General features: G+C 49.4%; 8 protein-coding genes across 8 annotated transcripts; 3 read left to right on the top strand and 5 right to left on the bottom strand.

Annotated features, from left to right (window-relative positions):
* Window positions 1-4,568: 4,568 nt before the first annotated feature.
* On the top strand, window positions 4,569-8,208 carry BDV37DRAFT_249514 (Zn(II)2Cys6 transcription factor). Its single transcript, XM_032082091.1, has 3 exons — window positions 4,569-6,369; window positions 6,487-7,283; window positions 7,364-8,208. The coding sequence occupies exons 1-3, from the start codon at window positions 5,233-5,235 to the stop codon at window positions 7,620-7,622; spliced, it is 2,193 nt and encodes a 730-aa protein (XP_031940966.1). The 5' UTR covers window positions 4,569-5,232; the 3' UTR covers window positions 7,623-8,208.
* A 172-nt stretch (window positions 8,209-8,380) lies between these two features.
* On the bottom strand, window positions 8,381-11,863 carry BDV37DRAFT_283516 (ATP-dependent 3'-5' DNA helicase; the record flags this gene model as incomplete). Its single annotated transcript, XM_032087304.1, has 1 exon — window positions 8,381-11,863. One exon carries the CDS (start codon window positions 11,861-11,863, stop codon window positions 8,381-8,383), a length of 3,483 nt encoding a protein of 1,160 aa, XP_031940965.1.
* A 1,004-nt stretch (window positions 11,864-12,867) lies between these two features.
* Window positions 12,868-14,906, top strand: BDV37DRAFT_283515 (flavin-containing monooxygenase; the record flags this gene model as incomplete). The annotated part of the gene is made up of 4 exons (XM_032087303.1): window positions 12,868-13,475; window positions 13,523-13,776; window positions 13,829-13,965; window positions 14,019-14,906. 4 exons carry the CDS (start codon window positions 12,868-12,870, stop codon window positions 14,904-14,906), a joined length of 1,887 nt encoding a protein of 628 aa, XP_031940964.1.
* Window positions 14,907-15,350: 444 nt separating this feature from the next.
* Window positions 15,351-17,401, bottom strand: BDV37DRAFT_249508 (uncharacterized protein). Its single transcript, XM_032082090.1, has 3 exons — window positions 17,004-17,401; window positions 16,913-16,945; window positions 15,351-16,833 (listed from the first exon to the last, which is right to left on the bottom strand). The coding sequence occupies exons 1-3, from the start codon at window positions 17,038-17,040 to the stop codon at window positions 15,770-15,772; spliced, it is 1,134 nt and encodes a 377-aa protein (XP_031940963.1). The 5' UTR covers window positions 17,041-17,401; the 3' UTR covers window positions 15,351-15,769.
* Window positions 17,402-17,469: 68 nt separating this feature from the next.
* On the bottom strand, window positions 17,470-19,010 carry BDV37DRAFT_249504 (Yip1 domain protein). Its single transcript, XM_032082089.1, has 4 exons — window positions 18,743-19,010; window positions 18,251-18,665; window positions 18,016-18,168; window positions 17,470-17,954 (listed from the first exon to the last, which is right to left on the bottom strand). The coding sequence occupies exons 1-4, from the start codon at window positions 18,828-18,830 to the stop codon at window positions 17,705-17,707; spliced, it is 906 nt and encodes a 301-aa protein (XP_031940962.1). The 5' UTR covers window positions 18,831-19,010; the 3' UTR covers window positions 17,470-17,704.
* A 272-nt stretch (window positions 19,011-19,282) lies between these two features.
* On the bottom strand, window positions 19,283-22,332 carry BDV37DRAFT_249503 (uncharacterized protein). Its single transcript, XM_032082088.1, has 2 exons — window positions 21,284-22,332; window positions 19,283-21,214 (listed from the first exon to the last, which is right to left on the bottom strand). The coding sequence occupies exons 1-2, from the start codon at window positions 21,977-21,979 to the stop codon at window positions 19,577-19,579; spliced, it is 2,334 nt and encodes a 777-aa protein (XP_031940961.1). The 5' UTR covers window positions 21,980-22,332; the 3' UTR covers window positions 19,283-19,576.
* Window positions 22,333-22,765: 433 nt separating this feature from the next.
* BDV37DRAFT_249501 (uncharacterized protein) lies at window positions 22,766-23,177 on the top strand. Its single transcript, XM_032082087.1, has one exon. The coding sequence runs from the start codon at window positions 22,911-22,913 to the stop codon at window positions 23,124-23,126; it is 216 nt and encodes a 71-aa protein (XP_031940960.1). The 5' UTR covers window positions 22,766-22,910; the 3' UTR covers window positions 23,127-23,177.
* BDV37DRAFT_249492 (putative C2H2 transcription factor (Con7)) lies at window positions 23,176-26,109 on the bottom strand. The gene is made up of 7 exons (XM_032082086.1): window positions 26,087-26,109; window positions 25,808-25,917; window positions 25,490-25,750; window positions 25,158-25,402; window positions 24,767-24,947; window positions 24,098-24,445; window positions 23,176-23,905 (listed from the first exon to the last, which is right to left on the bottom strand). The coding sequence occupies exons 2-7, from the start codon at window positions 25,842-25,844 to the stop codon at window positions 23,877-23,879; spliced, it is 1,101 nt and encodes a 366-aa protein (XP_031940959.1). The 5' UTR covers window positions 25,845-25,917; window positions 26,087-26,109; the 3' UTR covers window positions 23,176-23,876.
* Between the last annotated feature and the right edge of the window lie 308 nt (window positions 26,110-26,417).

Here is a 26,417-nt window from a genome sequence, read left to right as displayed (position 1 = left end):
ACAAAAAGAAGCGGTCTGGTCTAAGATGACTAGTCACAGCTATACTCTTGGGGGCAATAATTTATGGTTTCAATCAAGGATCGAATGATAGCAAGGGTCTGGCGGTATGGTGACGACTTAATTTATACATCCATACGTGTTCTCTGGAAGTGCTAACGGAAAAATATTCCAGATAACGCCCTGTGATTAAAGTTTTAGCCCCCCAAAAAGAATCTAATGAAGTTATAAAATGACTCGTAGACTTTCCATCAGCGGAGATCATTCGGATTCGGCCGCAACTTGTCGAATTCAAAGTTCGACTTTACTATTCTACGGCCGTTAGTACCTAAGCTAAGATCTGTCCGACGCTGAGCCACTGTGTGACTGGCCTTGTGGACGATGGCCTTCTGGGACTTGATTATCGTGGAATGCCTGCAGATCAAGTTATACTCTATTGGGATGGCGAATGCACATCAGGCCCTATGAGTATGCCCTTACCTGGCCCGTGCCATACCATCCTGTTCATGGTTTCCACGGATTCAGCGTATCGACTAACTTCCTCACCAAAGGATAGTGGGAGGTACTATTGAACGACTCTGACAGTTTGACTCGTCCAGAATAGTGATCTAATACTTTAGTATTCCGTCCTTCTCGGGGTTAATCTCATAGTGGATTAGAGAGACTCCGCCACTCAGCCCAAAGCAATTAAGGGCCGGACTCGGGGGGATGGTTAGGCCTATGATGTGGCCTCAACGGCTGGCCTGCATCTGAGCTAAGCCAGAGCGCATCCTATGAGGATCTACCCTGGATAGGAGGGCAACACTAAGTGGTTGATGGCTGGCTGATGTCCTCCTAGCGGGTTAGTCGCCATTTCCGAGAGCTTCTCGGATAGGACAGAGATTGAGCGCCAGGAATCCATCCCCATCTGATTAAATTTTGGTTTCACAACGCCATCGGAATGAACCAGCTGCAAGCTACCGGATTTGTGATATGGGGGCCATTGGATCGTCACGCGCACGACAGTCTAGGAGCTGATCGAGTGCTCATCCCCGCTTCTCCCCATCCTTTCTCCCCTGCTTTCCTTCCAGCTAATGATATCAGTTGAGTCAATACTCCCTTCAGCAAGCCAGCCAGTGTTACCTGGTTAAACTGTGCTGGCTTGGGCCCTCTTGGCCGAGTTAGACTCACTGGGCACTTTGTTTCAGATCGCTGGCCACGTAGATACCTGTGCGTCGTACAGTCTCATCCATGGATTGAGGCAACCCGGGATGAACCTCATTCGAGGCTGATCAGGCGTGCCATGGAGCAGACCAGATGGTAAGGTAGTCACGTAGAGTTTGGAGAGGGCCACAATCCGAGACCGTGGGCCCCCAAGACCAAAGCGGAACAGAAGTACGGTATTTTTTGACCGTCGGGAGTCGGGACATGTGCAATGTGCATACTCATAGAGGTATGGATGTCCTAGCCATTTCAGTAGGGAGGTCTTTGGGTCCATCGCTCACGGACGTGGAATGGTCCCCGAACAATCAATTCATTTCTTCCACGGGTCCCTTTCCCCATCTGGGGAGTCACCATAGGTCAGACATCAGATAGTCAAGCGCTTAGCTTGGTCCCCAGGGAATGTGAGTGGTAGTTGTCCGGATTTTCCATCCCCAACTGGACATGCTGCTCATTTCCTTACCAAGTAGAGAGGCCAATCCTTTTCTGTCTTCCAAGTGACGGGCAGCCTACCCACAGGAGCAATTACCTCCTTTTGGGCCATATGGTCCCCATAGGTTTCCAATCCTTGGTTACGATTTTCACTGGATCCGGCAGATAACCACGCCATTCAATTCGTTGGTACTTGGATAATTTGGGCCCTTTTTTTTCTTCTTCTTCTTTTCTCGCTCTTGTTTTTCCTACCTTTATTTTATTTTATTTTATTTTTTTTTATTGCGGGTTTGTGAAGATATCGTCCCACTTGGGTCCAATCCTCTCGTCACGAGCTCTAGCCAAGAACGTTTACGAGACGGTAAGAGGCACAAAAGGAGAAAATGAGAACGACCCAGATGCGAGAGGACAAGCTGGTAACTGCAGCTTTCATTCAGCAGTATAGACAAATACGAAGAAAGTGGATAGGATACGGAGTACAACTTGTGCAGAGAATTTCCATTTCCTGTACATAATAATGGATAGAACGAATACGACGTATAAGGGAAATGAACAATTTCTATTTGCCCCTGCCAATTGGACTGGTCCCCGGCACGAAACTTTGGCCGGGTGGGTTGGGTTGAGCAAGAGCGAAAGAGAGAAAAGCTGTCAAAACCCTCGATGTCGATCAGGAACGGATGTGTACCCGGTTATGCCGATTTGCTTCCTCGGCGGGTCAAGTTCCCTTCGTTGGGACTTCCACGAACAAAACTATTAATCACGGTTTCATCAAACCAGCGGAACCTCATGTGGTTGCCTAGGTGGTCGACATCATGAATGATTCCGGATAGCCTCATGATTTGACCTGCAGCGGACGGCGATCGCGATGGCGATCAAATGCAGCAGCTACTTTACAACCAACCACAAGCACAGGAAGGCTGCAAACACAGTTCACCAAATGTCTCACTGGCACTGGCGGTACAGATCGTGTGTGGCATGCCTACCCAGAACCACAACGGCTGTCAGATACCCTGCTCATAAGATTGACTTCTATAAGCCTGGATGATGGAACGAAAAAGGCTGCTCCACCGAACCACCATATGCCCGAAGTTGGGAGGACTAATACTCTTTTCCGTCTCCACTACTGGAACAGCGCGTCGGCAAATCCTGCCCAGTTAGTACTGGTTTCAACGAAGGGTCAGTTTCATATTTGCCGACGCGGCGAACGGCAAAACGGATGAATTCGTTTTAGATGCGACGGTTCTACGAAGCATTGGAACTTATTATCCACAACATTCCCCGAGAAAGAAGGTTGGGCGGAGTGCTCCGCGTACTGCAGAACGAACGGGAGGCGTTCCCAATGGGCCAGACCTCCAGCAGGGAAAAAAAAAAAAAAAAATTGTCAATGAAACTGCTATCGGCGTACTTGAATCATGTTCTGGAGCTGGAAGATATCAACGGCACTTGGTCGGCATTAGGTACATATGAAGCTGGACAAGCCTTGGCAGACATTGCCATATCTGGTCGGGGACCACTGGATCCTTTCAGTTCCCTGCACAGCCTTTCCACACGGCGTTCGTGGGTGGAATTCTTCCGCTGACGGATGGGCTGACTGATCAGAAAGCTCCGAAACAGTATAGATCTACCTAACATGAGCTCGGTTGCATGGCCATCCACACAGTCTCCATGGGGCTCCATGTTGCAATTCCTGGATGAATCAGGCCAATCAATCAACGCTTAACTTTCGGGACATAATTCCGCCGGGGCTTCTTTTTTTTTTTTTTTTTTGTTGTGAGCCTTGCCTTGGGCCATGGTTAACCTTTCTTGACTCTATTGTCCTGCATGTGTTTTCTCGGGCTAACTCGAAATGTGGCTGATTCATCAGGATCAGCATGGCGGATTACTGAAGGCAGGAAAAGAAGGGAAATCGAGAGAACAAGAGTGATTAATATATTTCCTACCAATAAACACGAAGAGCTAAAAGGAATCAAGTCGGTCTTTATTTCGCCCGTAAGTTCCGAGGGAGACATCATCATGACTTGTCTGCATCATGAGTGGAGAAAGGGAAAACAAGAAAAAAAAAAAAAAAAAAAAAAAAAAAAAAAAAAAAAAAAAAAAAAAAAAAAAAAAAAAAAAAAAAAAAAAAAAAAAAAAAAAAAGAAAGGTCAGAGAGGATAGGCAAACTAACGGCACATAATGGTGGCGGACGGCGAATTGTGCGCCAGTCCTTTCTTGGCTTCTCTGCATAAGAGGAAGAAAAGCAAAGACCACCTCAGCACCTATTTTGTTCTTTGCTTTTTCTCTCTTTCCTTCTCTATTAAGTCTTTCTGTTCCGTAACCCTTAGTCTGGTATTAGCATTTTTTTTTTTTGTTCTCCCAGTCTGAGGACCCCCTTTTTTTCTTTTTGACTTTTGACTCATGAATCATCTTATGCATGCTTCCCAAAGCCAAAGCCGCACATACCAACCCAAAGCCACTAGTGAGATAGCGTTGGGTCTCTGCCCCATAGTATGGGTCCCATTTTTATCTGTCCATATCTCAAGTCCTTCCGATGCCCCAGACTGTCTGAGGGGAGTTCAGGTGGTTCCTGCAATGACTGACAAGATAACTATATTGGTGCATCAGAAAAGCAAGGAGGCTAGGAGTAGGGGGAAATCAAGGGCGAAAAGCAACGCAAAAAAAAAAAAAAAAAAAAAAAATATTATGGCTGTATCAAATCCCGAAATGAACTGGATCTCACATGGGTTCGATCAATAGCCAGCTATGGAGGTTTAAGCCATGCTTCATAATAAAGTCATGATGCGTAGGGTAATGGTGGCCCTGAGGGATCTGCTGGTGCTCCATCATCAGAGACGCTCTAAAATTGGCACACATTCGATAGAATGAACTAGTAGAAGATCAGAGGGAGGGGAGTCGTAGGGATTTAGTGTTATATTATAGTATAGGATAGTGTGTATAGTGTCATTGGCATCGCTGGGACTCGAGATGGTTCGGAATTCCAATTAGGGCAACGGAGGCGGTGGTGAAGTCATTGTTCACCTCTTTCTTCTTCTGCTGCTGCTGCTGATGATTTTTATTTTATTAATTTATTTTATTCTATTTGGCTTTCTGATTTGATGGCTTTTTATTTTTATTTTGTTTCCCACTCTTCTTCCATCCTCCCCTTCCAGATCATACACACTAGTGATCCTTGGATTTGACTTTTCTTGACTCTCCCCATCAGTCTCACTAACGCCATTCATATCCATTCCTTCTGGTTGACCGGGACCATTTTGGTTGTCTTTTGATGTCTCCAGCGGAGTCACGATTTCCACTTCGTCCATCGTTCCGTTTCCTTTCTTTCCGTGTGTCCATCCTTCTCGAAGACGCTTGTTTCAACTCCCTCCCCCCTTTTTTCCTTCGGCATTATATATAATCAACCTATTTTTTTTTAACTTAATCCCTAATACTATCCGTCCGCCCTCTCAGTGAACATCCTCCTCGCCTGGATGATGAGAGTGACCAGAGTCTCCATCCTGCGGTGCGGACGAGCTCTGAGTTGATCAGACCATTTCTCTTCATGCCGATCTCGTCAACATCAATCCGATTGAATGCTTGGATGCAACTCACCTGGTCTCGGTCACTATGGCAAACTCATTTCCGCCATCTCAGACACCCTTAAACAGCTTTCTCTTGCATCCGTCACAGCGCCTAAACGAGCCGTCGGCGCTCTCCGCCTACTCCATCCTGGGTCCCGCACAATATCCGGAGAGTGTCGCTCTGTGGCATAACCCTCCTACCCAACCCCCCTCGCAGTCGGGCTTGTCAGTATCTGCCCCGCCTGCGTCATTTGCTCCTGTTCCGAAGTCACAGTCGCTGCTGCAGCCCATCCCAGACCAGAAAAAGCACAAGCGCACCAGAAGTGGCTGTTTCACATGCCGAGCCCGTCGGATCAAATGTGATGAGACCCGTCCCGTCTGCGATAGATGCCGGAAGGGGAACCGCGACTGTGTCTATCCCACTCCGGGCACGAGCGGCTCTATGGCCTCGGCCGGTTCCCGTTCCGGAGCTAAGGCCAAGGCACCTCGGCCCCAATCGCGCGGGAGTGATTCGTCTAGCCATGTGGAAGCAGACGACATTCACATCCTGGAACCCATCGCAGATGAGGACGAGGAAGAAGAAGGAAGTGTGGGGTCCAGTTCACGTTTATCGCCCTGCACGGGCCCGAGTGGGACAAGAACCAAGCTCGACCTGCGCAACAAACGCAGCGCACAATCTTTAGCCAGACGCAAAGCGAAGCAACAGTCACTCGTAATCCAAGCTGCCTCTGAAACTTCGGGATCTTATAGGGAGCCTAGTAGTTCACCGTCGACCGAGGCGTCCTTGAGGCTCGATTCGGCAAGTGTGCGGTCGGTCAGCGTCGGCTTGAACCCTTATGAATCCTTCGCAGTTCCCAACGCCGCCCATCTACCGGAAGAGGTGCGCTTCTATCTCGCGTTCCATCAAGGGTATATGACCCCACGTCATTATTTCATGAGGAGTGGCAGCCACCGGTTCGTTCATCAGAGTCTCATCGAATTAGCTCTGCAATATGACCCCCTTCTCTATGCCGTGGTCGGCTTCGCTGCGTACCATCATTGCGTTCAAACCGGAAACGGGAAACTGTATACATTTCTCAAATATTACAATATGGCATTGAAGATGTTACGGAAATCGTTGGGGTCAAGCGAAGAGCATTCGGAGGCGACACTGATCACCGTTTTGGTTCTCGCCACTTTTGAAGTAGGTTTCACCACCATGGTACCGCCATGATCATGCTTCCTCCCTTTTACCGCTCTTCATCTGTCTACTGAACCACCCTTTTCTTGCCCGGAGAGACACTAATTTGGAATCAACCAGGAATTCATCGGTGACTGGGTAAACCTGATCGACCACCATCAAGCCGCTCATGCACTGATGCGCGAGCTCTTAAGCCCCGAATCCATCGCCACAAACGAGCTCCATGGTCATATATTCCCTTGGTACGCTCGATTTGACGTGGTAGCGGGGATATTGGCCGGAAATGAAATGGTCCTGGGCCGGGAATGGTACATCGCGAAAGAAGACTACGATGCTCAACAGGCCGCCATATATCCAAAGGACGCGGACAAGCAGCTCAACTTAGCTGCATCGATTAATCGTCGATCCGGGCTGGAAATGGCGTCGTTGTATGCCAAACTGTCACGCGGGATGATTCCAATTGACGAGTTTATCTTGCAAAACGACCAGCTCGGTCAGCTCATCGAAAAAGTACGGGAAATCCTGGAGAAATTCCACAGTTCGGAGTACACTGTCTGGCAGTATCCAGACAGACAACCTTTGACGGAAGATGACATTGTTGACCCCTATATCCCTGGTGGCATGCATCGGGGCCCACTGTGGGATGTGAATGTAGCATGGATTGACTACTATGCCACCAAAGCGATGTACAAGTATCAATCACTACTCTCTGTGAGACAGTCCTCACCGTCAGAGTTGCAACACCTGGCGCTAGAGCAATGTCGACTGATCGAGGCCATTGAGCGGTGGCCGGAGAAGGAAAATGGATATCTGTTTACATATAAGAACAGTATTGGAATGGCATGCTTGTTTGCCCCTAAGGACAGTAAACATGCCATGTGGGGCCGAAAAAGGTTGGCGCTGTTGGAGCGTAACGGGTAAGTCATTCTGATACTTCTTTTCCCTTGGACAACAGGTACCACAGAAACCAGGGGACTGACCGTGCATTGGGCTGTAGGTATCTATTGGCCCCGAAGTTCCGGCAGCTATTGGCCACTGTGTGGCAGTCGCCAGAGATCAACCACTGGTGGCTCCCTAACGACGAAGGGTATCCGGATATCATCCGAGAGGTGCGGTCTATGACGGAGGAACGTTCTAATACCCCGCGTGATAATTTCCGCGAGAGTGTTCGTAATATGAGGTCATTGTTCTGGAATATCAGCTTGGATGACTCCTCGAGCTCTAATGATTCGTCCCCGTTGGGACAAGACCGATGAACAGGGTTGCGCACCTGAAGCTTCTGCATTACAATAACACTTTCGAATGCTCTGAGCTCACTCTCGAGTCCGCTGTGAATTGTGGCTCCTCAGTCTTGAAGACCAGCAGAAGGCTCTGTAGAGCACACTCATCAACCCTCACGACCACAATTGATACTTCGCCATGTCCGACTATAATCCAACATTTTCTGGACATTTTCTCTTGGCTTCCAGGGACTGGAGGCTTCCATACTTGGGAGGATGAACTCCATCCCAGCGAAACACCCCCTTGAACTGATGACCGGATGAGACGTCTTTTCCTTAGCCTCTTCACTTATTTTGCTTTTTTAATCCATATACCCACTGAGCGACATCTTATATTCGTGCATGACATGCATTTCAGTATTATTTTTTTGTTCGATCCTGGAGATGATCGGAACAAAGCAAAGGAAGGTCCTTTAAAAGTAATATTATAATAGTGGACACCGCGCTATTGGCAGCTAGGATACCGGGGCAATCGCTTATTTATGGATTTCATATCAGTTACTCGCATTTGCATACAGATATACATGAGATCATATATATACCCAATGGAAGCATGAGTTTGTCTACATTCAGTCGACAATGAAACTAATCTATCACGAATTCGTTTGAATTTTGATACCAACGCACACAATGTTCAGTAGCTGTAGTACAAGTCTAATATAAGTTTGGCCGGCGAAATAACAACAAAGTCATCTAAAGCCAGACAATCCCATTAGCGACAGTAAGCATAAATGTCAACCCCGAACCCGAACCTCCTGAGCCGGAACAACCGTCTCCAATCCACCCGCCAATTCCCCCATCCCATCCTCCCCATTCACATCCTCACCCCACGGCAAAGAATCAACATCGACCTCCCAACCAAGTAAACACCTCAGCACAACCTCTGCCCCAGCTTTACTCATCACCTCATTCATCTCCTTGCACCGTTCGTCGCAAACACACTCGATACATCCCTTCGGTGTAATACACTGACAGGCCTCGATCCTCGCCACCGCGCGTCGAAGGAGTACATCGACGAATTCAAACGCCTTTCCTGCAATCCCAGAGCCGCAGGACCCGCCCTTGGCGTCATAGAACGTTAATCGGGCGGGTCGTTGGCGGGCAGGAGGTCGGAGGATATTCTGGATATTCTCTTTCTCCTTGCTTCGGGCTTCGACGGCGACTCGGAGATTCTTGCCTAGCTCCTTTTTCGCGACCTTGCATTCTGTGCGCACGTCGCCCGGGGAGGAGATGACGAATGTGGGGAGTAGTGAGAGGACGGCGTGTTCGGCAGCGTGTATGGCAGCCGCAATGTTGAGGTGTCTTGATTCGAGGATTTCGAGGGCCCGTTTGGGTACGTCGAGCCACATGCCTTTGGTAAGGATATCGATGGGCGGGTTATCAACCGCCACGGCGTCGAGAACGCGGCCTCGTTTGTCGATCTTGAAGAAGCCGTAGACGACAGCGTGGATGCGTACGGCGCCGTAGAAGGCGCGCGAGCTCGTCGTCGGGCTAATCTGTCGAATGGTTTCTGTCTCGATGGGGTCAATGTCTGTGTAGTCGCGCTGCATGGTGTTCCAGTCGACGTGGACGCGGACGACGCGCGCAAACCGACTGTCGGGGTTGAGTTCCTTGACGAGGTATGTGTGGCCCTGGTGGAGGAAGATGCCGCCTTCGTAGATGGTGAAGAAGGCGCGCGACGCCTCGACTTCTTCGAGGACAATGTTTCGGGCGTTGGTGGTGTCGATGACGGCGAAGTGCTGGTCTTCTGTGTCGCGGATGGAGACGCAGCGGGATGGCTGTGGACGGAATCGTTCATGGCAGTGGTAGAAGCCCAGGGCGTCTTGTGTGAGGCGTGTGGCGGCGAATTCGGGGAGTTGTTGCCCGAAGTAGATGCTGTCTTCGTCGGGGCGGATGGGCATCTCGAATGCGGCACATTGGACGTGGCCCTCGAGGATGAGTTCGTTGGCTAGATCCACCTGCAACTCGCAGTTGGGTTTGGTGAATAGTTCTTCGGGGTTTTTCATGTAGTATTGATCTGTGGGATATCTGTCTCCGACAAGCACAGAGAGGGAATCCTTATTCCTGCGTCCGGCACGGCCGCTCTGTTGGCGTAGGTTGGAGATGGAATACGGGAAGCCGAGGGTGATGACAGCATCTAGAGAGCCGATATCGACGCCCAGCTCGAGGGCATTGGTCGCCACAATTCCCATTAGCTGGCCCTCAAACATTTCCTTTTCGATTTTTCGTCGATCCTGGGGACTATACCCGCCTCGATAGCCCATGACTAAGTTCCCAATCTCACGCCTTTCGAGGTTTTGAAATTCAGCCCGCACGGCCTGTAAGAGGACCTCACATAGCTTGCGTATCCTACAGAATGCTATTACTCTTGCGCCTCTCAGGATTAGCTGGCAGAACAGTCGTGCGGTTTCAGCGACGCTGTCTCCACGTCCTGAAGTAGGATCGCCAGGGTCCTTGAAGGGCGTGTTCCAGCATATGAACTCCTTTCGGCCAGAGGGAGAGCCGTCAAAGTCTATTAGTTTGACGTCTTCAACGCCGAAAATTGCCTTCATGTGGCCTTCAGGGTTTGCCACGGTAGCTGAGCATGAGATGAACCGGACGTGGCGGTTCCCTACAGCTGCACATATCCTGCGTAGTCGTCGCATGACGAATGCAACATGGGATCCGAAGAGACCGTTGTAGACGTGTAGCTCGTCGACCACAACGAATTTCAGATTTTTTAAGAATGTACGCCAGGCGCTCTCCTGTGGTAAGATGGTGATATGTAGCATATCTGGGTTCGTGAAGATGATTCGCGCCTCGTCACGAATCATATTACGATTCTCCATTGGTGTGTCACCATCGAAAGTCTCGACCATTGTATGTTGCAAATCCTCCATGTACTGCAGTAAATCTTTCATACTGCGTCTCTGGTCCTGGGCCAATGCCTTCGTGGGAAATATATACAATCCCCGGCTATCATGATCATTTTCCAGCTCATGTAGCATCGGAACCTGGTATATCAACGATTTACCAGAACTGGTAGAGGTAGAAATAATGACGTTATGACCCTCATACAGATGGTTGATTGCTTCCGCCTGGTGAGAGTAGAACTGCGTGATACCCCGTGTGTTATACAGGGCATTGACGAGATTCTGAGAAAGCCTAAACGCCAACTCCCCGTAAATAGCAGGCTGTGCGTCGATCACCCTATGGCCCTCTGGTACGATCTGTGCCGTATACCAGTCCATCTCACGGATCTCCGTAATAATGTCTGACATAGATTTGCGTTCCTTGGGGATCTGCTGCGGCGGAGCACTCGTCACAGGCACCGTATCACCATCATCTGGAGGTACAGGAATCCAAGCATCCTTTTCCCGTTCAAGTTTCTCAACCGGGTCAGTACTATCGTCTTCGCACTGTACTAAGAAGGTATCAACCGCGTCTGAGAACTTTTTATTCCGCTTCTCGATTAGCGCGAGCATCTGCTTCTGACTGTAGACTGGAATCTTCAGATCTTCATCCTTCAACTTGCGCATGGGTTTTGCGTCCTCCCCGGACTTAGATCGTTGAGTTTCCCTCTTCAAATCACCATCCACGAACTCGAATAACAGAGCCATACTCTGTGAGGATGGCTCCATATTACCATCGCCACCATTATCAAGCTCATACCTGCCATGCCGACCATAAGTCTCCACCATCTCCTTGTCCCCAACAGTCATCACTTCCAGTTTCGCCTCATCAACATACTCAAACCGGACCGCCCGCGGTACAAGAACCCTCACCCGCGCAATCTCCTCAACCGTCAATTCCTCGCCCATCTGCGCCTGAACCGCTTTCTTAATGTTCTCAAATGTTGTAGCAAAGTGCTTCCGCGTGCAGCAGAACGTGTATACTATATTCAGGGCGCGGTGCGTACGTGACAGTTTCTTGAATGGGTCCGGCCATGGTGCAGATGGAGTGCGTTTCGGTGGGGGCGTTGCTTTGGATTTGGGTCCCCTTTTTGCGGTCTTTTTGGGTGCCAGGATTTCATCGGAGGTATTGTTGGGTGTGGATATTGTTGATGAGTCTGGAGGAGTTGGATCTTGGGCTTTTCTGCGTCGCTTCGCTTTGGTTGGTTGTTCTGGGGTTATGGTTGTTGACGCGCCATCTTGGTCCAAAGGGTTCTCTTCGGCAGATGATTTCTTGCGCTTTGACACCGAGCTGGAGCGGTTTGTCTGGGAGTTGACACCGGTCATGTTGATATGCTACATTATGAAGTTTTCAATGTCCCTGGATGGAAGTATGAAGATTTGGGTCGGAGAAAACACGGGATCCAACGATCGTCTAGAGGCGACCAGACGCGGTGTCACGTGGAGATAAGGTTGCAATATTACTGGATTCGGGGTAGTGGGCTTTTGGATCTATAAAAGTTAGTCCTTGAGTACTCGAGTCTCTTCAAGAAATTGGCTTGTTAGCCATTGTGGTTAATCATTGGCAGTTAAGCCTCATAGTACAGTAGTAATAGGTAAGACTGATCGGATAAATCTGTAGACTCTATTTATGCACACCAGATCATCTTGCTGCATGCATGACTCAGACCCACTCAGAGTATGGTCTGCCTCTGAAGTTGCATAACTTTAGTACATACTCCTTGGTCATGAATATCTAGAGAAAGGCCCTGCAATTCATGGCACACAAGGTAATTCATGAGAGACTTACGTTCAAATGTCTGTCCAAGGTACAAGAATCAATGTACGGTTCTATGTAGTGTTAGGGCTTAGTGGTAGGATTAGGCTGGCTACCAGCGAGTATATATCAGTTGACTAACTAAAGAATAATCATTAGAGCTCTTATTGAGGCCTCTACTGTGCTGGGTGGATTTATCATGTCTTTCTGGCACTCCAAAGTACAAGACAAAGGCATCCCTATATAGAGCAGGGCAGACCTGAAGCCTCCAGTGTACCTGAAGTGAAAACTAGTAGGTCTTCGCGCTCTCGTCGCAAAGTTGCATTATATATTTTCTCACTTTACAACCCGGCGGTTTGTGTCTCATTAAGGAGTCGTGTCAATACTGTCTCTCATATGTAGCCTATTGAACTTGAACTGAGATGGAGGGGCTCGCTGGCAGGGATCTCCGCACATCACATGGCAAGTACATATACCTGGAACAAAAATATTACAGACATCTTCGCTAAGTCCATCATAACACCTCATACTTTAAACACTCACTCACAACCGGAAGCCCATTCTCATTCTCACAATGGGTGACTCTAACCTCGCCACCGCAACTCCTTCGACCTTGGGAAGTAATCGGCCAGGCCCTCACCCCGCATCGCAAGACCGGCCGGTAAACTTCCCCGAATGGGGTCAGCCTTCAGCCAGCGGATACCGCGTATCTGGCCACATTATCGGAGAACCATGGCCCGGAAGGCAGGGCAAAGCGTTCAAAGTGATCATGATGGGGGCCGGGCCTGCAGGGATCGACTTCTTGCACCACGCCCGGAAGGCCCTGGAAGACCTGAACGTGGAAATCAAATGTTTCGAGAAAAACGCCGATGTGGGCGGCACATGGTACGAGAACCGCTACCCTGGATGTGCCTGTGATATCCCCAGTGCCAATTATCAGTTTCCTTGGCGTCCGAATCCCGACTGGACTCACTTCTACAGTGGCGCATGGGAGATCTGGGAATATCTTAAAGGGATTGTCTTGGATGAAGGACTTGACGAGTACATTCAGCTCAATACACGGGTCGAGAAGGCTGTCTGGCAGGATGACATATCGCGGTGGGTTTTGACTCTGCGAGGTGCATATGATCAGGTGTGGGAGGCGGATTGCGATCTGCTTTTGGATGGAACAGGGCCTCTGAAGTAAGTTTCAGGGGGGTACAGGTGATTCGAGTCTAACATACATATAGTGCCTGGAAATGGCCGAATATACCTGGACTAAAGACCTTCAAAGGGCGCCTCTTTCACACTGCGCATTATGAGGAAGGATATGATCTGACGGGCAAGCGTGTAGCTGTCATTGGGACCGGTAGCTCTGGGGTTCAAACCGTCGCTTCAATTTACCCTCATGTAGCCAGGTTATACACCTGGGTGCGTAATCCTACATGGATCACGGCAGGGTTTGCTCAAAAGTATGCCGGCAAGGACGGTGCGAATTTCAAGTGTAAGTGACAAGCTTCTACCATAGCAGCTTCACGGTGCTCACAATGTTTCAGACTCAGAGGAAGATAAAGCCGAATGGCGTCGGAACCCAGAGAAGTACCTTGATTACCGCAGGCTGATCGAAGGCGAGCTGAACCAGCGGTATAAACTTGTGCTCCGAAATACTAAAGAGTCACATGAGGCCAATGAAGTGAGTCCAACACATCAGCCAAGTGGAGAACTTCACCTCTAACGAAGCCACAGTACGCATATAACGAAATGAGAAAGAAACTTGAGAGCAAGCCGCATCTCATCGATAAAATCATTCCCAAGAATTTCAACGTGGGCTGCAGGCGGCCAACACCCGGAAACGGGTACTTAGAGGCCCTAGTAGGAGAGAAGACCACTGCTTTCACCGAACCAGTGGCAAGTATCACGCCCAAAGGCTTCACAGACCAAGATGGAAACGAGTACGAATGTGATGTTATTATCTGTGCCACTGGCTTTGATACCTCAAATCGACCTCAATTTCCTATCTACGGACTCGATGGAATCTGCTTACAAGAACGCTGGGCTGAAGTCCCCGAGTCCTATATAGGAATCGCTGCTCCCAGGATGCCAAACTACTTCATGTTCTCTGGGCCCTTCACACCCGTTGCACAGGGATCCCTTCTGCCCATCATCACAAAGATGAGCAAGCATTGTCTGCAAGTTATCCGCAAGATGTACGTACAGCACATTCGACGTATAACTCCGAAGGACTCAGCCATTGCCCAATTCATGGAGCACTGCTGTGCATATCTCCCACGGACATGCTGGGCCGATCCATGCACTAGCTGGTTCAAGCAAGGGAGGTCCGATGGTCCCATAGTGATGTGGCCTGGCTCCCGTCTTGCATTTTTTGATGTGCTTAGTACTCCCCAGTGGGAAGATTTCGATATAGAGTATCATTCTGGCAATCGGTTCGGTTTCCTAGGGAGCGGGTTTTCGCATTGTGAATTCTCTATCGAGGAGCAACTGACAGCCTATCTGAATGTTGAGATGGTGAACGCCTTGCCTTACCCGGAGGTTAAAAGGTTGATAGAAGCTAACGAGATTGGGAAAATGAAAGAGAGGCCTCGGGCAAATGGCACATCTCCCTTGTTGCCATGACCTACCATTTCCACGCATGTCTCTTGGAGCTGATCTACCTTGCGGTGATCAGAACCTTGGATTGAAATGATAAATGATTGATGGATGTATTAAGAAATAAGATAACTGTACAAAACGAATGCAGTGGGTGTATATTCAAAAGTTAAAAAAGGAAAAACGTGCATGTCGAATGAGACCTCAGTGCCAGCCAATGTAGAGCCATGCCCATGGCTCCATCCAACACCCCAGTTCAATAGAGACTCCTCGTAACAAATGCAAAATGCCAACCCATCTTAACCTACTGATGTGAGGATGTAGATGCTCGTCTCCTGAGCCGAAGGGCCCTTAATGCGACAGCCACATCCCAAAGCATCTGTATCTGGGTAATTGTCCCCTGAGGGCTGATTCCTATATAATGGGCTTACTGATGCTCCAGTAGGTCACAGACAATGCGATAGAGCTCCTTGGCAGAATCCTCACTTGGCATCTACACATTGTTAGTTATCTTGTCCATGTAGAGATCTCGCACGTGCAGATTTGACATACCCTCAGTAAGGTAGGGACCGATCGACCTTCTTCCAGACTCGCTAGGTGAATCTGCTTGGATCTGGGTTCGTTGCCCGACGCATCGCCAACCTTCATGCCCTTGAAAATGGGCGTGTTTAGCATTACGCGTAGAACACCGTCCGCGCGCATGATCAAGCGAGTAGCCTTCTTGTCCTCTTTACCATCGGTAACCTTGACATTAACCTTGAAGGTGCCAATTCCACGCTCCTTCCATTCTCCATTTGAGAACTGGAAGAGCTTGGCCTTGCTTGAGAAGTAGGTTTTCTCTTCCTCCTCTCCTGTCTCGACTATTTCGGAAATGTGATCAGTAAAGGTTGTTAGAGGGATTTTATATAGGACGACATACTCGGACGTTCAAAGAATCTTTCATCTGTCTTCTCCTGCTCAAATTCTCCAGGCGCAGTATCGGCTTCTTGTTCCTTATCCTTTTCTTTTTCTTTTTCTTCTTCTTCTTCATCATCCTCTTCTGCTCCAAACGGCTTACCCTTGCTAGAACTTCCGAGAATACCGGCCCCCGCTGGTGCAGCGAAGCTAGTGAGACCGCCCTTCGAGCCGGCAGCCCCAAATCCACCGCTGAACCCTGAGAATCCGGAACCCAGAGATGCAAACCCGGAGGTGCCAGCGGCGCTTGCGAATCCGGTAGCAGCTGGTTTGGTAGCTTCAGTAGTAGTTGCTGACTTAAAGACAGATGTGTTAGAACCTCCTATGGCGCCGAACGGTGACTGTTCTGAGCTAGCAAAAGCGGCCAGGCTTGAAGCAGCGAATGCAGATGAGGATGTGGCAGCCGGCTTCGAGGTTTCTTCCTTGGGCTTCGAGGCACCAAGCGAGCCGAAAGGCGAAACGGCAGATGTGTTTGCAAATGCGCTCTTCAGAGGGGCCGATCCTCTTTCTTGGGAAGCGTCCCTGTGTCGCTTCTTCTCAGGCTCCCCTGCAGTCGTCTCGGAGGCGCCATTTTCTGCGGGAGCCTTACTGTCATCGACGGTGCTTTCGGCTTTCGGCTCGTCCTTATCCAGTTGGTCTCGGCTTCTCTTCTTCTTTGGGCTCAGGATCTTTCTGGCAATGTTCGTGGTTTGTGTCTGCTCTCCCTCAACCTCGGGCGCATTTGACGTAGTAATGTCTTCATCCTCATCAACCTTAGAGTCGCGTGACCTCTTCCGTCTATGGCCGTTTTCCTCGTCTAGATTCTCGGGCTGGTCCTCGTCGAATGATCGCTTCCTACCCCTGCTGCTCGAGCGGCTATTTTCGCTGTCCTGTTGTTGTTCAGTGGAGGTGCCGGCTGTTGAAGTGTTCGGGGCCGAGGTGATGGATGTCTCCTTTAGTTTGTGGCGAACAGGGCGCTCAGCGTTGTCGTTATCGGACGCTTGAGAATCATCCGCAGTGGCTGTGGGCTGTTAGACCAAACGCACTACCAGCGAGTCCCGACATCCGCAGGAGGGACAGACTCCCAAAATTTTACGTACCTTTAGTGTCCATTGGGTCCACGCGAGCATCATCTGTGCGATCACCACGTCAGTTTTCCAGCCGATACCTCTGCAGAACGGTGTAATGTACCCTTGACCCCAATATTATCTCCCGAGTCAGTTGCCATGTCCTATGTTTTTCGGTTGACTCTAACAAAAGCTGTAGTGGATGCCGACAAAGAGAGATTTGCACGATCCAACGAATGTGGGATATCTTCCCGAGCTAAAAGGTCGCTCCTCAGCTGTATGATCGACGTGGGGAGAACAATCGGATCAGGTGGTAGGTACTGTGGTGGTCGCTGTAGGGCGTCTGGTAGAAAAAGAAGTCCCAGGTGCCAAGTGCTAACGGTCTCTGGTCGAAAAGCGATCGAATGAGGCAGAGATCCAACTAGTGGGAGAGGTGCAGGTCGAGAAGCGGCCGATTCGCACCAACGAACGGGTGACGACAAACTGCTTTGTTGTCGTCGGCAGTCGTCCGGTCACCGCCCCGCAGTTAGCCTTACTAGTCAGTTTTATCTCCCGGCACGCTTTTAATCTGATAGAACAACAACAATCAATCGAGCAGAAGAAACATTCTCAATTGGATATCTTAGCATGCAATAAACTAATACACTAAGGAGAACCAAACAAAGCACAGCTTCAAGGAACATCGACGGGATAAACAGACAGAAGATAAAGTGATAGGTAGATTTCACACGCCCATATACCATTGGCTTGCAGCACTGTCTTTCTATCACCAAGGCTGGTTAATTCCCCAGCTATTACATCGCCAGCATCTCTTAGCACCTATCCTTAACTGATAAAGCAGAGGCAACCGATCGCAATGTAGAAAACAAACAGTGGGTATACTGCGATACCAACCCGATTCTTGAGCACTCCGGATCCACCAAGAATGCTGATACCCGCCGCCAAAGACCATGCGATCAAGACAAGATATACCGGTATCCGCGCAATAGTCGGCAGGCCAAGCGCACTAAGAAGGGCAGCGATGACAAGAGGGAAGAGCGTATATCCGATGATGCAGACAGACTGGAAGAAGGATCTAAGATCACAGTATTAGTAACCATTCTCGGAAGCACCGTAGAAGACATGAATGCACATACATATTCCCACCCAGCAGCTTAATCTGCAAAGTCACGACAGCTTCCCCAATCCACACGATACAGAATACACCGGAGAAGACCAGGTCTGACTGATCTCCCTTTGCGCGCATTGCCAGGAAAAAGCTCAATAGCAAGCAGAAAATGAGCGGACCCCTAGAAAGGCGGTTCTTATTAGTATTCCAGGAGGGCCAGATCGCATTAGGTCAAGACAACAGCATGCTGCCAGTATACTTACCAAAGATCCCAGTCACGCAGACCTTCACTCATTCCGCCTTGTAAGACAGTATCGGCGTCCGGCCAGCGGCCCACGAGATTCCTCAGACCACCACCACTACCAAACCCAGTGGCCTCTCCTCGTTCGGCCGCACCACCAATACCTCCTCCACCACGCTGCAGCATCCCACCCATCAGGTATTTGGGCCACAAAACCTGGCGCATCTTCTCCCAGACTGCCAGTAGATCACGCGACACCGTTTCCCATACCGTTTCATCGATGGTGTTCTGAGCGGCGCGGCGGTCTTCGCCAGGGATTGAAGAGGTCAGGTAATTGCCGGAAAGATTTCCTCCTCGGGAACTCGAAGCCTCGGGCTGAATATTGCCTCTTAAGGGAGTGGTATCGGTATCGTGTAATGGGTCATCAGCGTCGATGGCTAAAGCGCGGAAGGGTCAGTGGCAGTCAACAAGGGGCACGCCTCCATCCGAGGGGCTAGTGAGAGGCCAAACTCACCATCATCAGCTTCAATAACATCATCATCAAGAATTGAATCATCATCGTGTAGATCCCCGTGGGAATGGGTATGTGATACGCTGGCCATGGTAGATATCGTTTGTTGTAGTGAGATGGAGTTCGATCGCGAGAAGGACTTAGCACCAGAGGAGCATTGCTTGTTGATCCAGATGCTACCAGAGCTACTGGACTATAGATTGTGCCAAGCGTTGGTTCGCTAAGCACAAGAATTCGCCGAGGGATAGTGAGATGAGGAGGTAGAGGTCACGATATGAGCTGTCTCGTTCCTGGGAGAGGCTACAGTGGCATAATGCACGTCTTACGTACGCGGCACGGGCTGAAAGGGGAAGGCGGAAAGCTGCGGATCTTATCACCTTCATATCAGATTATTATCCCAACATCAACCTCCAACATGAGCTACACTAGTAGATAGTTCAGTGTGAAGACTGTATCCCAAATCTAACATAGCAGCAATGCCTTTTAACGTGGTAAGGGGCCTAACTTGGTGACAAAACTATCGCTTCTACTTGACGTAGCATACAGAGCACCTGCTCCTGGCTGCGATACTTGCGGAACCAATCCTATTCCAGGGGTTATGAATCAATGAAAACAGAATTGAGATGTCTTTTATGTAAAGAGATATCTATTATTACATGAACACTGCCGATATTTGTACATAGAAACCACCCCACTGCCAACCATGATAGTGTACACTGAAGATTATATACCAACGCCTGTAGATGCATGCAAGTATGAGGTCGTATCAACCATCAAACAAGTCATAAAACTATTCGTTGTGCAGACTGCACAAGCTCCCGCTACTCTTCATTGAACTCAGTCAACATCTAATGGATCCTCAGTAACTTGCTGGTCTTGGTATGCCAGAATCTGTTCGGAAGTTGGGGAAACCAGAGCATTCTTGTACTTCTCGGTGATCTCAGCGTTGGAATACTTCCTTAAATCCCGTGAATCTTTCTTGAGTTGGGCGCGGATCTCTTTGGAAAGTAGCTTAGAGTTTGTTGGCTTCAAGATATCATCTATCAAAACCCTCACAGTGGCTAAGACCTTGAGAGCTTCCGCTCCGGAGACGGCATGCTGATCAGAACTATTAGAGCGAATACCGCGGCCTGTGACTGGAGCTGGAGACACTAGACCATGCTTCATAGCTGTATCGAGTTTGGCAACGCAAGGGCGCAGAGCTTCAACGGCGGTTGTTTGTAAATTAAGACGCAACTGCTGACCCAGAGCACTCAGGCCACCGGCTGGTCGTTTTCCGGTCCCATCGATGCCATTCAGTGACATAAGAAGCTGGGGGCTATCACCCAAGATGCGGACTAGGTCGAGGTAGGCTCCCAATGCCTGGGGGAAAGGTAGCACAAGTGACTCCTCCATGAGATGAAGGAGCCCATTAGCATTCTTGAAAACGTTGATATTTTTGCGATCACGGAGACAACATGCAAATGCGATCCGGAAAGACCTCCCCTCCGTCATTTGGGCGGGCACCATCTGATTGCGTATGACCTCAAGGGCAACGCGACTGGAATGGCCAAGCCGTAAAAGTCGGAGGTATTGATGGTATGTGCCGCCATCCGGCTCAATCTTATAGTGTGTGTCTTCCAGGGTTAGGTGCTGCCAATAAGCTTTTCCAGCACTAATTCCTTGAGTCATACTTAAGCAAGCTTCCAGGATCAATGCGAGTTCCCTATTTCCCACAGAGACAAAAGAAGGTCCCGGGCCAACGATAGGGTCGAAAACGTTTTCGAATGTTTCTTCTTCCTCTTCTTGTTCGAGTTCCTCTGGCTCCGCCTCTGATGGTCGATACAACTTTTCACTATCATCCACGAACGGAACATCTTCCTCTAGGTCGCCTCTTCTGCTCTTCTTTTGTGGTTTCGAAGATGAATCCGATGGCTCTTTGGCGAGGATTGGGACTCCAGTGACTTGGTGAATCAAGACGAACACGTCATAACAGTCCCGATCGGTAGATCCTTCCAGGAGCAGATTGGCCATTGCGCTCACAAGGAGGTTGTCCAATTCGAGCTGCCCCTTCTTCCATCGAAAGATAATATCAGACCATATCCGCTTACCTTCCTTGATACCCTGGGCTTTCCTTGCAAGAATTTTCTCCACCTGAGAAGGCTTCATCCGATCTACGTCCGCCTGGGCTGCATCCGAGATAGCTCTCAGGATAATACTGTACGTCGTGCAGTCTGGAGAACCTGGTCCGTCTTCAGGGAGCTCGCCAGCGACTTGCCATAAGCTGTCCATATTACGATGACGTGCACAGACATTGAGCATCGCATTGGTGTGGATAAGGTTTGGCGTTACTGTTGAATTGGGTGCAAAGATAGACCTGTAAATAGAGAACGCGGTCTTGACAGGGTTGACGCCGGCGTCCTTGCTTACTCTGCATAGGCCATCCAGCATAACTGTGTACGTCACCGAATTAGGCCTTCGTCCTCGCTTCTTCATCTGCAGATTGAAACCCAATTGTCAGCCAGCAAATACACAAATCTCACATGAACAAAGATAATATCTCACCTCATTGTAGAACTTAAGCGCTGCCTTCGGATTGTTCTTCGTCATACAATACTCCATGAGATGATTCCAAGCCACCGTGCACTCCATACGTTCCCTTTGCGCCGTGCGGACCAACGCCACAGCCAACAGCACATCATCGGCCTTTAAAAGCCTTGCGACTCGGTCAGACAGCGCCCGAGGGTCCTTCAACCATTTCAACTCCATTTCGACAACTCTCCCGGAAACTCTGACTGACATGGTCCCGTCCAATTCCTCCCGAGTCTTCGGCGAAGTGCCTGCCTTCGCAATCGAGAGCAAAATGTCATCGTGTGTGGTTCCTTCTCTAGATTTCACCCACCGGTTGGGCTCCAGGAGCGTATCCTCAAACTCCTCACTCGTAACGGCAGACTCCGAATCTTCAAACTCCCCGCCCTCAGCGACGGATTCCGGTTCGTCAATTTCTTCATTCACATTCAGAGGCTCCGAGTCTCCAGAATGTGTAGCTTCAGAATTTGTAGAGTATCGTTTTGCGCCAACAGGTAACCTCCAAGCACTAATTTGTCCCGGCGCTGTGACTCTCGGAGCAGGATACGAGAGAGAAATGCCCCTAGCACCTCCCGAAACACCTCTGGGCCATTTTGAGCCGAGAGATAATCTCGTTAACGGGTTGCTCTTAACGCCCGTCCGAAGAGCAGTAGCATTAGTGCAACGAAGCATTTAAAGAGCGAGGATCGATGAATCGCCTCGTTACCCAATTGTAAAGTTGAATTCTAGCCGTTCTTCACGTATCGCTCGGCTGTCACAGTAATAAGACCGTCTTGTAAGTTTAAAATGACCTCCGCAGGCTTATTGTTCAACAAGGAAAACTTTTCGGCAGGATAACGGAGTCGTGAAGGGGAGGCGATAATGGGGTGGTTAAAGCGATATATAAGACAGCGAAAAGAAAGAGATAGTGAAAAAAACAGAGAGAATGAGAAAGTCAAAGGCACAAACCCAAACAATCTCCGAGGCAAGCAGCAGAGCAATAAAAACGGATTAGAAAGGAAGGTGAGCCTGTCTCATGAATGCGCAGCTCTCCGATAGCTCAAATTATCGCTGTATCGTATCGGCCTGGTTAACGCTAGTCAGAATGAGGTTAGATTGCTCAATGGCCTTTCTGGGAAAGTATCTCCGCTCCCGCTCTGTGAGGCCTTAGGCCGCAAATCTCACACCGGTATATGCCTCAGGCACCACACACTAAACGCTCTTTCGCCGCTAGTGGCGAAGTGAACCACTGGACATGTCACGGAACAGTGACAGGATGCCCTACTTTGTCTTAGCTTCAATAGACAGTTAAGGAAGTAGCCGCTAGTCGACCAGCATCTTGTTTGCGATGGGCAAGCCTCTCGGGGCCTAGGGAACCCCGCCAAACCATAGATAACCTAAAACCAAACCATGTGTGCCTCGTGGGCAGAGAAGGTTCCGAACTTACAGATCTACTAGCCTTAGTCTCATACCTTAGCAGCTTAACCTTACATTGTACATGCTTTGTACTACGTACTAGTAATCCTGGCTGGAATGGTCGCACCACTAAATCTTAGCCCGCCATTTCTGACGCATAATACATGTAAAATTCAATGATCAGCCCTACACCAGTTCGCATAGCCGGATGTGTCCAATTTACAGGAGTTATATTGGACTAGTGGTATTGCAGATCTTGCTTATACAACTCCACTGGTTCTTCCTAGGGTGTAGGGAATACTGTACCTATATTAGTGTATCTGTATTCACCCACGGCCATTGCTCGGCAATACGCCTTCCCTTCAGAGTGGAAGCCTTGGAACTAGTCGACGTACTCATCATTACGAACCACATCAATGGCTGAAGTATTGATTTAACGAAAAGGATTACTGTCTCTAGAAGAGCTGAACATGGCGGATCTGATGGCGCACTTTCCGTGCAAATATGTCCACAATTATTGAAATGTATCGTAGGTATTCAGAAGTTCATAAGAAATGCGAAAGAGGAGAAAGTTCCGAGTTGTGTGGAAAACTGTATCCACCAGTCCATGACCTGACGAATAGATGGACAAAGGCCATGGACCATAGAAAATAATGCACAGTTTCGGGGACCAAAACCCAGGGTAACATAAATTTGGCCGAAGCAGGGACAGTCGAAGACGAAAGCAAGGGCCATAACAAATAATTCACATACATAAGAAAGGTGAATTCAATAGAAACATGATCTGCATAATCCACAGGGAATAAAACGTGTGAAGGTAAACGGGAAGAAGACAAGACAAGAAAAGAAAAAGAAAACATCAGCTAATGCAGATTGCCCCGCCAGACATCTCAAATCACAGTCCTATAGCCGGTATTCGCAAGGGGGAAACAAAGATGGGATTTCCCGATAAAGGAGATTCTCTTCCTTTTGTCAAGCGATCTAATTCAAAAAAACATAACTGGGACAGAAGCGTAAGTCGCATGGCCACTCTTTTTGACTGGAGCAATAAAGGCCAGGAAATGGTATCATGTGCGCAAGACTTTAAAGAATTAGATCCGGGGGTGGCGATACACGATTAGGAGAATTTGTTATTAGAATATTCAAGCTGAGAGAAGAGAGGGAAGTTGGATATCTATTGCGGGTAGCTGGTCGATTGGTTTTCTGCAAAGCCATCCTCGATCAGCTACAACCCGTACAACGATAGACCAGAGGACCTCTCCTCCCGAACTTTCCTTTAGCTCTTTCTCATGATGTTTTTAGTCATGTTGAAACTTTCTTTTTTCTTTTTTTCTTTGGAATTTCTCGTGGCCCGGTCCTAACCAATAATGCAAACACAAAGGACTGACTACTTACGTTGCTGATATACTTGACCGCTCTGGCCATAAGGCGAGTGAGGGTAGTTTGGCGGATAGGCCATCTGTCCATTGCCCTGATACACCATGCCACCGCCAGGAGCTCCGTACTGACCAGGCACCTGGCCGTCAGCGGGCTGGTACCCGATCGGGGGCAGTTGAGGACGGACACTGCCAGGGTAGGCAGGAGGCTGACCGGGCTGCCCCGGATCGCCAGGGCCAGGGGCATCAACCTGGTTGGCTTGCGCAGCCTGGGCAGCAGCAGCACGCTCACGTTCCTCGGCAGCCTTGCGCTGAGCTTCTTCCTCCTTCTTGCGAGCCTTCCACTCTTTGCGAATTTCCTTGAATTCTAAAGCAGAATAGTTAGTCCCATTGTCACCGATTGTTGTGGTATGATTTCAGTAAGAACAAGATGAGGATATGGGGACAGCTGTAAGCGACGTCACTGGCAGGGAGGACGGCTTCGGTTTAGGTTAACCTCCGCACCGGCTCCTCACGCTACTGCGATCCCGTCGCGCTAAAGCGGTGTAACTCGACTAGCGCGTGGCACCCGCACTAGCCTAAATTGAAATACCCGCGACCCCTCTCAAAACACAAGGATCATGAGAAGACATTGAAACAATGCCGCCCAGAAGCGCCCCCCAGAAAAGGGAAGAGGGGAAAAACACACCTTCAGGAGTTCGCTTGGCTCCATGGGACTGCATGGTAACGTGCGCGTTCAGGTGGTTCAGTGTACCATATGCCTTTTCACAGCCATTCCATCCACACTTGTACATACGCTCAATTTCCTCATACCGACGACGGGGCCGCTTATGCTGTTGCGCGCCGGGAATCGGAACGAATGAGTAGACCTAGAAATTTCCAGATGAGCCTATGACCATTGACAGTATAACCCCGAAAATAAAGGAGAAAGTTAAAGATGAAAAAAGCGCGCCGCTAGCCATCCTTGACCCCAAAAAAGGCAGGCTGACAGCGGCCCCCACTTCTGGAGGCGTCCAAGACAATAACCAACGCGAATGCGCAGCCTTTGGAAACAGACGCCAAAATCATCAAAAACATACCTGGCCAGGGCGCGGCCCTGCGGTCGCAGCAGGGGAGGCGGGACCAACCGTTGTGGCAGGAGTGGTATAAGGTCCAGGCAGACCGTGCTGATGTTGACCATACCCATGCGACCAATCTGGACGCGCATACATTTGTGGAGGCGGCGGAGGAGGGTGACCTTGATACTGGGCCATTTCATGACCCTGCGGCTGATAAGGCGAGTAGGGAGGAGGATAGGTGGGGCTAGAGGCCGCGATTGAGGGATCTATAGGAACGTCCGCGTCAGACTTTACGTTCGTGTGATTGCGATGGTCATTTTGCAGCCCATCATGGAGGGTATGCATAGACGGACTTGTTGCTTGAGCCATACCTGCCGCACCACCGGCCTGTGTGTTCGGCGCGTGATGGTACTGGGGCGGGCGGGCGAGGTAATCAGGGTAAGCTGGAGAGCGCGCGGCTGGCGGAGGCTGATTCAGACCGTAATCTGACTGCGGCGTGTTGGAAGAGGAAATATTGGCGGCGGGGCGAACCTCGGGTTGCGGTGTGTATTGAGGATTGGGGCGCACCTCAGGCTGAGGCGTGTATTGAGCAGTAGCAGCAGCAGATGCCTGGTCTGCAGCTGGAAGTTCAGAATGGGGCGCGACAGACGGTGGATATGGAAAGTGCGAACCTGACTGCGCGTACTCCGAGGCCGGTCTGTTGTCCATATAATATACTTTGCGCCGTTACCGGATAAAGATCCCTGACAAAAGCCTCCAAGCTAAAAACTCGCGTGCCTGTCTGTAGACGCGTCGAATAACACAATGAGCTTTGTGAACGTGATAAACTTGGGGTAAGATACGCCGATATAGGCCAGGTGTGAAGCAGGGGGAGAAAGTTTGGTTCAGATCTCTGAACAAGATCCCCGTAGTGTGAAAACTTCTAGAGATCCTTCCTTGTTGTCACGTACTATTTAGTGAATCGGAATCCCGGCGTATGAGCAATGATCACTTGACCAGCTCTTCGCAAATGGTAGTTTGTTGGGTGGAAAAGAGGGGAAAAAGAACGGTTCAGGAAAAGACAACAAAAAAAAGGATGAACGCGTGAGACTAAAGTGAAAATAGTCACACTGAGAACACCACAATTCAAAAAAAGAAAAGAAAAGAAAAGAAAAAAAAAACACCAAGATTGTGTATTGGGAGTCAAAAGGGCAAAGGATGAGGGTGCAGTGACTCTTCCAGACGGAGATGTTGGATCGCGATGCTTAATCGCCTTAGTCGCCTCTTAGGGTGACGGAGAAT

The sequence above is a fragment of the Aspergillus pseudonomiae genome (assembly GCF_009193645.1).
Source record: "Aspergillus pseudonomiae strain CBS 119388 unplaced genomic scaffold BDV37scaffold_37, whole genome shotgun sequence".
NCBI lineage: Eukaryota > Fungi > Ascomycota > Eurotiomycetes > Eurotiales > Aspergillaceae > Aspergillus > Aspergillus pseudonomiae.
This window is presented reverse-complemented; position numbering and strand designations above follow the sequence as displayed.

Bases quoted from the DNA above. Each gene is read 5' to 3' on its own strand.
- BDV37DRAFT_249514 (XM_032082091.1), top strand. From the start codon at position 5,233: ATGGCAAACTCATTTCCGCCATCTCAGACACCCTTAAACAGCTTTCTC. The intron at 6,370-6,486 runs GTAGGTTTCACC...GGAATCAACCAG, and splicing joins TGGTTCTCGCCACTTTTGAA to GAATTCATCGGTGACTGGGT. The intron at 7,284-7,363 runs GTAAGTCATTCT...ATTGGGCTGTAG, and splicing joins GCGCTGTTGGAGCGTAACGG to GTATCTATTGGCCCCGAAGT.
- BDV37DRAFT_249508 (XM_032082090.1), bottom strand. From the start codon at position 17,040: ATGGCAACTGACTCGGGAGATAATATTGGGGTCAAGG. The intron at 16,946-17,003 runs GTACATTACACC...GTGATCGCACAG, and splicing joins AGATAATATTGGGGTCAAGG to ATGATGCTCGCGTGGACCCA. The intron at 16,834-16,912 runs GTACGTAAAATT...AACAGCCCACAG, and splicing joins GGACCCAATGGACACTAAAG to CCACTGCGGATGATTCTCAA.
- BDV37DRAFT_249504 (XM_032082089.1), bottom strand. From the start codon at position 18,830: ATGGCCAGCGTATCACATACCCATTCCCACGGGGATCTACACGATGAT. The intron at 18,666-18,742 runs GTGAGTTTGGCC...TCCGCGCTTTAG, and splicing joins TGTTATTGAAGCTGATGATG to CCATCGACGCTGATGACCCA. The intron at 18,169-18,250 runs GTAAGTATACTG...CCGCCTTTCTAG, and splicing joins CTGCGTGACTGGGATCTTTG to GGGTCCGCTCATTTTCTGCT.
- BDV37DRAFT_249503 (XM_032082088.1), bottom strand. From the start codon at position 21,979: ATGCTTCGTTGCACTAATGCTACTGCTCTTCGGACGGGCGTTAAGAGC. The intron at 21,215-21,283 runs GTGAGATATTAT...TTCAATCTGCAG, and splicing joins CGCTTAAGTTCTACAATGAG to ATGAAGAAGCGAGGACGAAG.
- BDV37DRAFT_249501 (XM_032082087.1), top strand. From the start codon at position 22,911: ATGTGTCCAATTTACAGGAGTTATATTGGACTAGTGGTATTGCAGATC.
- BDV37DRAFT_249492 (XM_032082086.1), bottom strand. From the start codon at position 25,844: ATGGACAACAGACCGGCCTCGGAGTACGCGCAGTCAG. The intron at 25,751-25,807 runs GTTCGCACTTTC...TTCCAGCTGCAG, and splicing joins CTCGGAGTACGCGCAGTCAG to ACCAGGCATCTGCTGCTGCT. The intron at 24,948-25,157 runs GTATGTTTTTGA...GGAAATTTCTAG, and splicing joins CAGGGCCGCGCCCTGGCCAG to GTCTACTCATTCGTTCCGAT.